General features: G+C 39.4%; 1 protein-coding gene across 1 annotated transcript; it reads left to right on the top strand.

The window, feature by feature from the left end:
• The first annotated feature begins 11,124 nt into the window (after positions 1-11,124).
• On the top strand, positions 11,125-12,374 carry LOC133795215 (uncharacterized). The gene is made up of 2 exons (XM_062232671.1): positions 11,125-11,583; positions 11,697-12,374. The coding sequence occupies exons 1-2, from the start codon at positions 11,125-11,127 to the stop codon at positions 12,372-12,374; spliced, it is 1,137 nt and encodes a 378-aa protein (XP_062088655.1).
• Positions 12,375-13,153: the final 779 nt, after the last annotated feature.

Raw genomic sequence — 13,153 nt, 5'->3', positions numbered from 1 at the left:
TTGTATTGGTGATTTAAGAGAAAAGGTGAATTAATGTGGAAATGACTCATCAGCTGATATGATAAGGTTGGTTATGATTGATTTTGAGATGATCCTGGATTTGGATTGGTTAAGTAAGTGTGGGGCAATGCTAAATGGCAAGGAAAGAATAGTAACTCTTGAGCTTGAGAGTGGGAAGCCTTGAGACAGTTGGTACGGTGAATGGATTATGTATGTGACATCTGTATTGAGAGCTAAAGTTTTATGGTAGGGAGATGCAAGGAACTCTTAGCTAGTGTGGTGGATACCACTTAGATTGTACTAGTGGGATCAGGACAAACTGGAGTAGTCTGTGAATTTTTGGATGTGCTTCCAGGGGATCTGTCAAAGTTATGTTTACAAAGAGGATAGAATGGTGATTGGTTTGCTGCCAGGGATGGAATTAGATTGAGGGCACTATTTTGTATGGCTTAGCAGAGTTGTAAGAATTATAGGTTCAGTTATTGAATAATATGGCATTCTCCAACGTGGATCTTTGATCTGGTTAGTACCAGTTAGAGATCAGAGAGAAGGTTAAATAGAAGACTATTCTATCGGATAAGAGCACTGGGAGTGCTGAGTTATGATTTGAGAGTTTAATTAATGTTGAGTGGTCTTGAAGAATTAGATGGACAAAGCATTCAAAGGATTATTTGAATGGGATTTGTGATCGTCTTGGACGATGGTATCATGATGTTTTCTCTGCGGAGATTTGCCAAGGTCAAGGAACGCCTCTGTAGGCATGAGTTTCCTTGGATGGGCAGGATAGTATATGTACCTTGGGAAAGAGTTCTGAGTCTTCTTGCAGATCAGAATCAGTTCATGGGTTGTTATGCCACCTTAGTGATAGGGAGAAGTGATTGCTTATGCATCATGTTGGTTAAAGGATCTGACCAGAACTAGAGTAGAGTTTCTGGTGGGTCGGGTGGTCAGTTTTATGCTTGAGATTATTATCTCAGAGAAGATCAAAAAGGAAAGAAGATTAAGTGAATCATAAATAAGAAATATTGAGTGGAAAGTCTTAGCTGGGTTAGCTAAGAGTTGTACAGTGTCAGGTATGAGTTTATTAAGGTGTAAGGATCGGATTTGGAATCCGATGGACACTAAGATTAATTGGGAGATTCTGGAAGAATCTCATGCTACTCTCTTATTCTCTTCATCCAAGCATCATGGAAAATGTACCAGGGTTTGAAAGTCTTAAATTGATGGCTTGGGATGGAGAGGGATATAATGGAATGTGTGGTAAAGTTCTTAACCTACTAGCAGGTCAAGATAGAGTATCAGAAGTCAGTGGGACCATTATGGCCTTTGAGTATTTCATAGTGGAGATAAGAAAGCATCGCGATGGGTTTCGCGATGGGATTGCCCAGGTTAGTGGGCCAGTATGAGTTGGCATTGGGTCATTATGGACCAATATTTAAAGTGAGTTCACTTCTATCAGTAAGAACAAATAATACAGTTGATCAGTATTCAGATCTCTTTGTGAGAGATATAGTATACCTTCTTAAGAATTCAAGGTCTATCTTATCAGATGAAGACTCTATTTTTACTTCCAGGTCATGGAGGGGTTAAGGAAGGCGATGAGTATATAAATGGAATTCAATACAGTTCATTATTCTAAGATTGATGGTAAATCGGAGAGAGAAAGAAAGTTATCTAGTATTGGAAAGGTACCTTATTAGATGAGGTATGTTCGAGAATTTTTATCACCCGTTCATTGGAATGAGGTGGGTGAGGTGTTGATTTTGGATCCTGAGGTAGTTCAGGGGATCATTGAGATTATTGGAGGTTAGAGCTTGGATGCTCATTCCTCATAACCGCTAATCACACTTAGTTACACGATTATGGCCAAATGACTCGATTAGCGAGTTTAGCACTGTTTATAATGCGCATCGTAACGGTCCCTGGAGTTTAGGGCATTACATATATGATCTACTTACACATTGTAGTGTTATGTTCTTTCTAGAACATTAGCAAAGTAGATAAGATCGAATGTATTTGTTACATCGGACTGGACCGATATTGACAGTAGATAAGATAAGTAAATATATCGTTATTATCTATTCTAGTCATATCATATAGTAGACCATAGGTCAATTCAATCTCAATTCTGAGTGGTTAGTATTCTAACTGATTGTATTATTTGAGTTCTTTGACTTGTTCATTACTAGTTTACCCTACGGACTAACCCATACTTACATATTGGGAACTCGGTACTATAATTGAGTGGGAGTGTTAATCATAGATATGAACATTTATAGCTTCTGATGAAGAAGTAAAACAATGGTTTCTTTTTAGTTTGGTTCAAGGTGCTAAATGATAGAGATTTTATTTTCAGTAATTAATATTAGTTTACATAAATATCATTTACAATAAACTAAGTGTTTTAAGGATAAAATACAATGAGGGGTAAAACGGTATTTAAGTCCCATCTCGTTGTAGACCGTCTATAGAGGATTGAGTGACAATTATGGTTGCAATAATGGATAATTAATAACGTATCTATCTTTGTTATAGAGCGTTCTATGAATTCAAGAGTGCAATTCCGAGTCTTTAGTGGAGTCACGATGAATTAATAAGTTAGTAAATTTATTTGTTATTTTTATGATAACTTCTTGGAGCTTAATTTCATAAGCTCATGGTTCCCACTGTACCTTGGATCATCTAAATAGTCTCAATTAATTGATTTAATTTTCAATTAGAATTATTAAAGTTGACCAGGTCAATTTTTTATAGTTTCATAGAGTTATGTAATTTAGAGATGAAAAGAGAAATTATGTCATATTTATTAGTTAAGATAAATTGGTGTCTAAATTAATAAATAATTTTAAATCAAGGTTCAAATTATAAATAATTAATTTGATAAAGGATTTCAATAATTATTTAATTAATTAATCAATAGAAAATAATACAGGCCTTGATTTTAAGTCCAACGAGCTTATAATTAAATGAAAATTTTCACGGGCTTAAAGCCCATGAGAATTTCGACCTATGACTGATAATTGGCTATTATTTTATTGATTTTTTAATTAAATAAATGACATAATTAAGTCTATAAAATGAATGCTAAGTGAGAGTTGAAAACAGATGATGAAAACACTTGTTTCTGAGAAGATCAGAGGATCTAGTAGGTTTTAGATTCTCTCTACAGCATAAGTCATTTTCTAAGCCTCAATATTCTTTTTTATTCTTCTCTCTGTATCTATCTCATGTGTTGAGAATTGCCCACCCTAGTCTAGGTGATTCTAAGGATACTTTTGAAGGTTGTGAAGAAAATTGAAGAACGGTTCAGTTTCTTGGTAATACTTTGGGACATAAAGGATACAAGGGTTAGAGAAATTGAAGGAAGGACTCAATCATTCCACTTAGGGGATTAAGGTAAACACGAACACGACACGTTTAATAATCGTGTCATGTTCGTGTTTGAGTTTTTGACACGTTTAATAATCGTGTCGTGTTCATGTTTACCTTAATCATGTCGTGTCATAATCGTGTCATATCATAATCGTGTCAGACACGATAACACGAATACTTTACATAGGTTTTATGATTTTTTTCGTATAGTTATGATTAATCATGTCATAATCGTGTTCTCGTGTTCGTGTCGTGTTGACCCATTTAATAATCGTGTCGTGTTCGTGTTTGTATTTTTGACACGTTTAATAATCGTGTCGTGTTCGTGTTTACCTTAATCGTGTTGTGTCATAATCGTGTAGACACAAATCTGACACGTTTACACGAATTCCCAGCCCTAATTCCACTGCACAATAATGTAAGTGTTCTTATCATTATCTCTGTATAAATTCGATTTTAGAAACATGTTCTAAGTTATCTTATATTAATATGTTTAATATATGATTTACATGAAAATAAACAAGATCATGTATAATTTTTCCCAACAGTTGCACCATTGAACGGGGTGAAGAGGTTCGGGAAGAAGGGCAAGTTAACCCCTAGATTTTTAGACTGTTGACCTTTGATTTGGCCAACGACATGGAGTCAAATATACGACAGGAAATGAGACGACAATTAAGAGTTTAATCTAATGGTAAAGAAGAAAACACCAACGATTTATAGTGGTTCGACCCCAATGAATGGTAATGACCTACATCCACATAGTGCTATTATTAATATTGAATCTCAATGCCGTGATCAAAGAACTAGGGTTCTTGAGTTTCATAAATCTTGGGAGAATTACAATAAGACGATGGATAATTGCACTATAGACTCTCTCTCTCAATATTTAGGAAAAAGATTCAAAGATCCAAAAATCCCCTCCTTAAGCTATTTCATGCATATTTATAGGCTCAAGGGGGGTTACTGGGCCATTGGGCCTTAACTCTCCTTAATATCTGTGTATCAAGGTAATAAAGATGAAATAATAAATATAATTATTACAAGATCACAATCTTATAAGGGAATAAATCGAATCATACGACCAGCCTAGTCGTACCTAATAGTCAGTCTTGATGAAGCAATGTGTAGCTGGTCAATAACCGAACATCACCTCTTCACTTCAACTCTACCACGTGTGAGAAATCCTTGCCACATCATCAGCAGCCGTTTTTTGGGTAAACATTTGCCCCCCAAGTTTACTTTGCTGCGACCAGCATAAAGTAAACTTAGGAAACTGACTCTTCGCTTACCCCACCAAATCTGTTAGAGCCGCCCATGCCTTCTCGAAAAAGTAACCAATCATGTCCAATAAAGTCTTTTCAGCTTTCCAAAAACTTGTCTAACGGCTATTACAGTTCCCCATACTTTAAAAAAAGGTAATCTCATGATTACTTCTTTTATGGTGTCTCCATCACTATAAATAATACCCCAAATTCATATTTTCACTTTTTACTTTTCACTCGTCATCTCCTTTTCAAGAACTCCAAAGAACTTCAACCTTCAAAGCTTAGAAATCCCAGGAGCTTTCATCGCTGATCTAAGGACTTTCCATTCAGACGCTCAAAGTTTTCCGTGTTCATAATCCACCTTTCATCCAAGTAAGTTTTACGAACCTTTCAGGTGTTTGAGTTGCCATGCAAAGTCATTTTTTATTCGTTTCATATCTGAGTTCTTGACTGTTCTTGACCAAAATTATCTTGGGGTAAATGGGCATATTGATCGATGCTTGGTAGGGTAGTGAAATAACACTTCATAGGAGTTAGGAGTTACTTTAGTAGTCGAGATTGTAGATTTAGGGCGTAAAATCAAAGTACAAATTTGATTTTTAAGCTAGTTGAAAAATTGGGTTTTTCCCGCCCTCTCGAAGTCAAAAAAGTTTTCTCTGAAAAACTTTTTTACTTCTGCTTTTTAATCCGTTTCTCAAACTGCTCATAAGAGACTTCGTGTTTTTGCTAGAATGCTGCTGGTCGTATAAAAGCTTAACTTTTATATGCGAGCAACGTTATTCTCACTTTCAACACAAGTCTTTAGACTCCAAGTTCTCATCTCCCCTTTCTGTTCGTAGATTTTGATGCAAGATCCGTGGGGAAGTGAGAGACCAATTGACAATAACCTGCTCGCTCAACTACTCGTGGACATAGAACAATCGTCGCTACTTATTCCGGACATCCCTTTTTCTCGAACTCCACCTAACAGACCTCATTCAAACCTTTTAGCCATTGGTAGAGTAAAGTTCATTGCCTAGAAAAAGAAAACATCTAAACCTTCTGAACACCAGCCTGCCCCTCACGCGGAAATTCCCTCGACCAGCGGTAGAGCCGAGAGTATTCCCGAGCCAGGAATCTAAGCTCAAGCCCAACTCCGAAGTGCCACTCGACATAACTCCGAAGTGTCACTCGACCAGATGTCGAATGGTACGTCGCCCCTCCCAGTCGAGTAACGATTATGATGATCGCCAATTATATCAAGAGGTACGGGATTCCTGAGGTGACGCTAGTCTGACCCACCAGAGACCAAAGGGCGAATCTGCCTGGAGGCGCATATAGCGCCTCGTCGAGATATCATATCGAAGCAGGAGCGATCCTGTCTCTCCATCTTTTTTTCCAAGGAGTGGCCAATTATTTTGGGGTCGCTCCTTTTCAAATCACCCTAAATGGATATAGAATGTTCTCTGCACTCTATATCCTTTATAGTCATAAGAAGTGGCCGATCCCCACGCCACACGAGGTCAACTACCTGTTCGACCTAAAATCCAACCCCAACCAAGAAAACATGGGGTTCTTCCATTTCTGCCACCAGGAAACGGGTCACACTTTCCTGACTGACACCACTTTTATTTCGAACGTGGGGTAGTACCATCTGGAGTACTTTCTGACTGCCGATATGGTCGCAAACAACTTGGCCTTCACACAAGGAGGTAAAGTCTTTGCACCCCTGGTCATATATTTTTTTTCTCTTTGATTCTTCGTACATTTCCCTTAGAAATTTAGTGCATTTCAGGCCCCTGGTTGCGACCAGCTCCCATTCCAAACATGGAGTCCGATCAGCCTTCCTGGCCAACATGACCGACATAGAGAAAAGTGTCAAACAGCTGGTCACAGAGGCCAATCTGAGACTGGTTGGCCTTCTGGCACTTCACCAAGATGTGAGGGAATCTACTGCGGGGAGTGCCACCGGCACTGAAGTCCCTGAGCAACAACAAGATGTGTCATAACCTCCTCTTAGGAGGGCAACTGGGGTGACCATCAACGAACCAACTGGTGCCCCACGACCTGCTACTGCACCGGCCCCTCTATGGAAGGGAAAGAAGAAGGCCTCAGAGCCTATTCTTGAATCTTCGGGCAAGAACAGTACTGATTTTATGCTTTTAGATAGTCTTCCTATTCCCTGTGTAACGACCCGAATTTGCCAATTAGGCTTAGGGGCCTTGATTAGTGTGCCTGGAGGGCAATAAGTGGGTTAATGTGCTTATATGTGAATTTATGTGTATATATGATTATGATGCATGTTTAATTGAGTTAAATGTGCATGTGGGCCCCGTCTGGATATTAGGGGTATAAGTGTGATAAATGTTGTATATATGTGATATGTCTGTACAGCACGATCTGAGACAGTCCTGGGGAGCGGTTAGCCAGAGTGTCACAACGGGGTAGAGATTCGGACTCGGGGCGAGTCGAGGGGTAATTTGGGTATTAGATGAGTTATGGGGTTATCGGGACATGGAAATAAATATTTGGAGATATATTTGAGGATAGAATGTCTAATCGGGAATATCCGGGAAATCTACCATTTTACCTTCGGGGACGTTTTGGTACCCTGAGCCTTGAGGTAACCCTTTAGACTTAAGTCAAATAAAACAAAAAAAAAAGGGAAGCGTTTAGAAACTTGAGGAACCGACCCATATCTCCTTCTTACTGAAGATAGCTCTTGTTTTTCTCTCTCCCTCACTCTCAAAGACAAAACTCAAGAAAAAACTCAAAGGAATTGCTTAGGAATTAAAGGGATTTCAGCTGGGATACTCTAGGAACTTGAAACTTGGGGATTGAGGATCAAATTCAGGGACAAAGCTCTGTAAGGTAACCTCTAATTACTAAGGTTTAGTCTTAATTTTCTACTGGTTTTAGGGGATTGCATGCTAGCTAAGCTTGATTTGTCTTTGGGTGTTCTAGCTGGGTTTTGGAGCATATTTTAATGAGGTTCTGATGTTGTTTCTGTGCTGGAATAATTGTGCTGGATATCTAGGAATGTTAACCAAGTTTTAGGATGAATTGGCTTGAGGAAAGGTTTAGAAAATGGTGTGAAAATCTAGGTTCGGTGTAGAGCGTCGCGGCCCTAGGAAGGGTACGCCGCGGCCCGCGTGCACGCGCGGCCATGGGAGGCCGAGAAGCTCATGCGCGCCGCGGCCCGTGTGGGGGTCAGTGAGGTGCTAGCCTCTGTTTCGAGGCTAGCCGCGACTCCTGTGGGTGGGGCCGCGGCTCTTAGTGCCAGTTTGAGTTTTTAGGGTATTTTAGGCTTGGGAACTCAAGGGGGTAAGGCTCGGGGTGGATTTTATCACCCAGATTGATGGAATTCAAGGACCCGGAGGTTAGGGTTATGGCTCGAAGTTATTTGTTGGATTAGAATTTGATGGATGGACATTGTTAATGTGTTGTAACTAGGGTTTCGACGAGGCTCATGTTCGAGGACTGTGCTCGGGGCATTGGTGCTCAGAAAGCTCAGAACTCAGGTAAGAGAATCCTTGTTCCCATAGAGCTTGTGTGCAGGGCTGAGCCCAACGTGTTTGAATAGAATTGATGTGCAGGGTCGAGCCCAATGTGTTAGAACTGCGGGGCGTAGCCCTTTATCTGATTATGCTAGAATTCTATATTTGGTTGTTATGCTATGTATATTATGATGTGAATGGTCGGCTTAAGCCGGGAACGGTGTAGATCGAGAACGGCGTAGGGCCGGGAATGACATTGGGCACGTTGAGTGCAAGGCCGAGAACGGCAAGGGGTCAGGAGCAGCGTCGAGCACGTAGAGTGCGAGTTGCCAAGGCGAGTCCCTAGAAGGATACCTGGGATATCCTCACGGCGTGGTCCACAAACCCAGGGCTTGGTAAACGTCTGGGACGGTTAGGCCGTATGTGTTTAGCCTTTGGTGAGCTCTTTATATGCTTGTTAAATGTATTGCATATGTTATCTGTTTATGGGTTCTCTTGCTGGACCTCGACTCACAGATGCTCTATGGTGCAGGTAAGGGTAAAGAGAGGATCAACCAACCATGAGTACAGCAGGCGTGAGGCGGCGTTTACATGTTTGGCCAGCCTGGCTGCCACAGCCAGAGGATTTTGGGAGATGCTTGTAAATAAACCTAGATTTTGTCGTCTAGCCGACTTGGTTCAGTTTATATGTTGTAAATATTTCTAAACTATATTTTGGGATCCCAAATTACTGTTTCTCAAGTCTCTCCTTTGTTTGTTGCTTAATTACACTGTTTGACTTTATAGAGTCCAAGAACTTTACTTAGCTAGTTAGATAGTAGTATAATAGTAATAATAGTATTATCTTTATGACTGGATTTTTGGTTCAGACCGGGATTTATTTGGACACTCATAGTAACACTTGTAGATTTTCTAAGTTTAACCTATAGTTTAAGAATATTAATTTTAACCTAAGGTTTGATTAATATGACTGATATTGAGGGTAATATTTATTATATTATAAGGTTTAGATAAGACCCAATAAGATAATAGCACATGTTATGTATAGGTTTATTAATGATTAAGTATTTTGAGGATTAAATTTATTATGGTTAAAATTTGAATACTCTAAGGTCAGTCAGCAGCTTTGAAAACGTTAAAGGGCTTAGTCAAGGCTGTTTACTCAATTCAAATTAAGCTAAAAATGTGTAATTTCGTGTTTAAATATTCAGCGTATGCCGATATATCGCAACTATAAGGGGCGATATATCACAGTACGAAGATACGAAAAAACACAAAACGTTGCACGATTGCCTCGAGCATACTGGCCCAGGCAATATATCGCCTACAGGGGGTGATATATCGCCTCTCTCAGCATATTTTGAAAGTTTTCAAAAACGTTCTCCATTCAAACCTTCAACCTCTTGATAAGTCCAGCACCTTTCTGAACGAGTCTTCAGCCTCTGCTGAACGATAATTCAAATTATTTTCACTTAAAAAGCCATTATTTTTATTCAAGTTAAATGAAGATCTTTAAATTCCTAAACTCTATAAATAGGACCTAGTACCCATCCATTTATTCATCTATTACTCTAAGTTCAGAGGCTGCAAATTGCTAGGATATTGTGAGAGTGTAAACACTTAGGTTGGGGATCATAAGCTTGATAACTATAAGCTTACCAAACACTTGGGAAGTAAGGTTCTATTCATATTTCAGTTCAAGGTGTAGATTGGTCATAGAAGTACTCAAGGTATCCCAAACTCTAGTCCATTTCTGTATTATATTCTTTAAAAGTTCTCATAGTCTTCTACTCATTCTAACCTTATTCCTATTCTTGGTTAGGAAATCCAAGTTCTTAAGCACAAGGTTTTTGGTAAGTATATTTTGATAGTATAGTTCCCTCATCACTTTCATCCCTTTTTCTTCAATATACTCACCCTATTATAAATGGTTTTTAGGAGTGTTCCAAGGTCCCAAATCAGTTCTCATATCCCGGTTATTTTGGTAAGGAAAATAGGATAGGATTTATGTGTTATATGCTTTTATATGTTATCTTATGATTTTATGTTATGTAATATGTTATGTTAAGTATGATTGTAGACTTGGGCATATGACCTATATGACTAACAAGCCCCAAATAGATTATGGGCATATGACTTGCTTAGCTAGCAAGACCCCACTAATCTAATGGGCATATGACTTGCTTAGTTTATGGGACCCCAAGTAATAATGACCATTATAGTATGTATGTGACATAAGTGTTATAGTATGTTTTATGTTGCATTATGAATTTTTATGTATATGGCTATATGTTAGAATTTCCTTGCTGGGCATTAGGCTCATTCCTTTTATGTTTATATGTGCAGGAAAATAGCTTAGTGGCGGGAAAGGTTCTTGGGTGCTTGGGAATGTGTATTGAGGCGGAATGGATTCAAAGAGTCGAGAGTTTCGGTTTCGAGGATGAAGTCTTTATTTATGGTTTATGTGTATTTTTTTTCCACACCTATTTATGTAATCTCTTTTCATTACAATTAAGTTATGTTTTTTTTTTAAAACAATGGGATCCCATATCCTGCTTTGAGTTTATGTAAGTTTAACATTTATTTTACAAGTTTTTAATAAAGTTATGATCTTTTCACTTGTAAGTTCTATTAAGGATTAGGGTCTATGTGTAGTTTTCATTAATGGTCCAAGGTCTAGAGTAGTTGGGTCATTACAGACTTAAAACCTCGATTAGTGAGTTAAAAACACGTTTTTAAACTCACTTGGTAACGACCCTAAGGAAGTAGGTCGTTACACCCTGTCACCTCTTCGATGGGGATGGCAACTTTAAGTACCCTCCTGCTTTAAATTCAGACTTCTTCAGGCCAGAGAGTAAGTGTAGCACTAGTAAAGTAAATAGTGTAGCGACCAGTAATTATAGCTCGGGTATTATACTTTCAATTTCTCTGCCCTTATTTCCTAAACTTAGTAAGTTTCTTTTATTATACTGACTGACTGTTTGCTTGTTTCTTTTTTTTTTATAGACATGCCGGTCGAGCGCGCTTTCGACTTGCACGCTAGATTAGCAAGTAAGAAGAAGTCTCACAAATGCCAGTTTGGGGAAGGCTGCAGCAATCCCCCCACAAAGAAATCTCGAACAAACAACCCTCCTGCTCCTACTCCAACAAAGGAGACAACTCCTCCACCAGCTTCTGCTAGGGAGGCAACTCCTCCAACTCCAATAAACCCAGATCCTCCATCTCTGAACGGACAGACTCCTCCTCTAACTCCAGTCGACCCTATGCCTCCAACATCTACAGTTCAGCAGTCGGCTGGGCGCCGAGAAGAGGCCTCGGGAGACGACCTCACGGGTGCAGTGCTCAACTCAGCCAAAGATAGGCTGTCGAGAATAACAAAACACCGACACAGCCAGGAGGCAATCCAGGAGACCGACTCTATAGGGGTCGACCAAGTCCTCAACCACTCACTAAACGAAGAGCTCACTGTAAGTTGCTTTCTTTTTGTTTTGTACTTTATGAATTTTCTTTTTAACTTGCTCTTATTTACAGCTTTATCTTTTTCTGATCGCAGGGGGTGCTTACCCTTACTTCTGGCTAGCAATCTTCGAGGACGCTGAATATCCAATTCAAAAAGAGACTTAGCGATCAACTTAGTGCAGCTGAGGCTCGATACACCGAGCAACTCAAGGCGACTGAAGCTACTCATGCTGAGCGGCTGAAGGCAGTTGAGGCAAAGAATTCTAATGCCATTAAGGAGGTCGAGGCGAAGCATACCGAGGCCCTCAAGGAGGCTGAGGCAAAGCACCTCAAGGCGCTGCAGGTGACTAAGGCCAAAATCACTTCTCTTGAAGAAGAGTTGAAGAGGAAGGCTGTGAGTATTGCCAAGATCACTGCATCCAAGGAGCAGTACAAGGAGGTCTCGCTCAATAATTACCGAGAAGCCCATAAGCTTCAAGATGAGCTCAAGATAAGCCGCAAGGAAGTTGCTGCACTGAAGGAACAGAATGCCCGCAACCTTGAAGACTATGAAGGGGCGTCGTTCGAGTGTAACTACTTGTTTTGGAAAAATAACCCCAATGCTAATTTCTCCTATCTCCCAGACTATATTAGGGAGGAGGAGTTAGCTAGGTGCGTTGCTCGCCTGGAAGAGGAAACACTTCCACGGTCTCCAGAAATTTCTTTAGCGACCGACATCGAAGGCGCCCGAGAAGAGGTTGGGGATGCAGTCGACCAGCAGCAGCAGAAATCGCCACAAGACCCCCCGAAAACCTCATAATTTTATCTTTTTATTTTATTTTTGAATTACATGGCCGACGGGTCATGATGTAAAAACAATTTGATGTTTTAACCTTTATTGCTTCATGGGCAGCTTTTTTCTTTTAATTGAACAATTACATCCGAGCAGCACTGCTCGCAATGTAAAAGGTTTCCTTTTGATATTATAATACCTACATTTTATTATAACATATGTTCGCATGACCGAACTTAGCATAGTACTTTGGATTGATTTAACAAAAAACAAAATTTTGAAAAATACTCTAAGTACCTTAGCATGCTTTCACTTATTTTGCTCATGTGTTTACATATCTTTCGGTATGCTTTGCTTACTAGATGCCTCGTATGCCCCCCAAGTGATTGAGGAGCTTTAGGTCCTTAGTCACTTGCCTTGACCAGAACCTGTTCCAACATTACTACTCGGAATAAAGGAATTAAAACGATAATACAGCAAAATAACACACATAATGAGCAAATACTTGTAATAAATACAATAATTGGCAAGAATGACTGGCTGCGCACAGTCCCTTATATTTCTCATAATAAATGGACAAAACGTGTCTGTACGAGCAATCAATAAGATCTTACACTTATAAGCGACTAGTCATATAAAGTGATCAACCCTTTTTCATAACTTGTAAAAAGTAAAATTAATACAAGCCAATTCTTTAAGAAGAATTGTTTATTGATAGTACTTGCGCAGGTGTTCTCCATTCCAATAGCGAGGAATGAGATCTCCGTTTAAGCGAGCAAGTTTATAGGTGCATGGATGAAGGACTT

This window comes from Humulus lupulus, chromosome 8 (assembly GCF_963169125.1).
Source record: "Humulus lupulus chromosome 8, drHumLupu1.1, whole genome shotgun sequence".
Lineage (NCBI taxonomy): Eukaryota > Viridiplantae > Streptophyta > Magnoliopsida > Rosales > Cannabaceae > Humulus > Humulus lupulus.
Note: the sequence above shows the minus strand (reverse complement) of the source record. Positions and strands in the feature narration are given on the sequence as shown.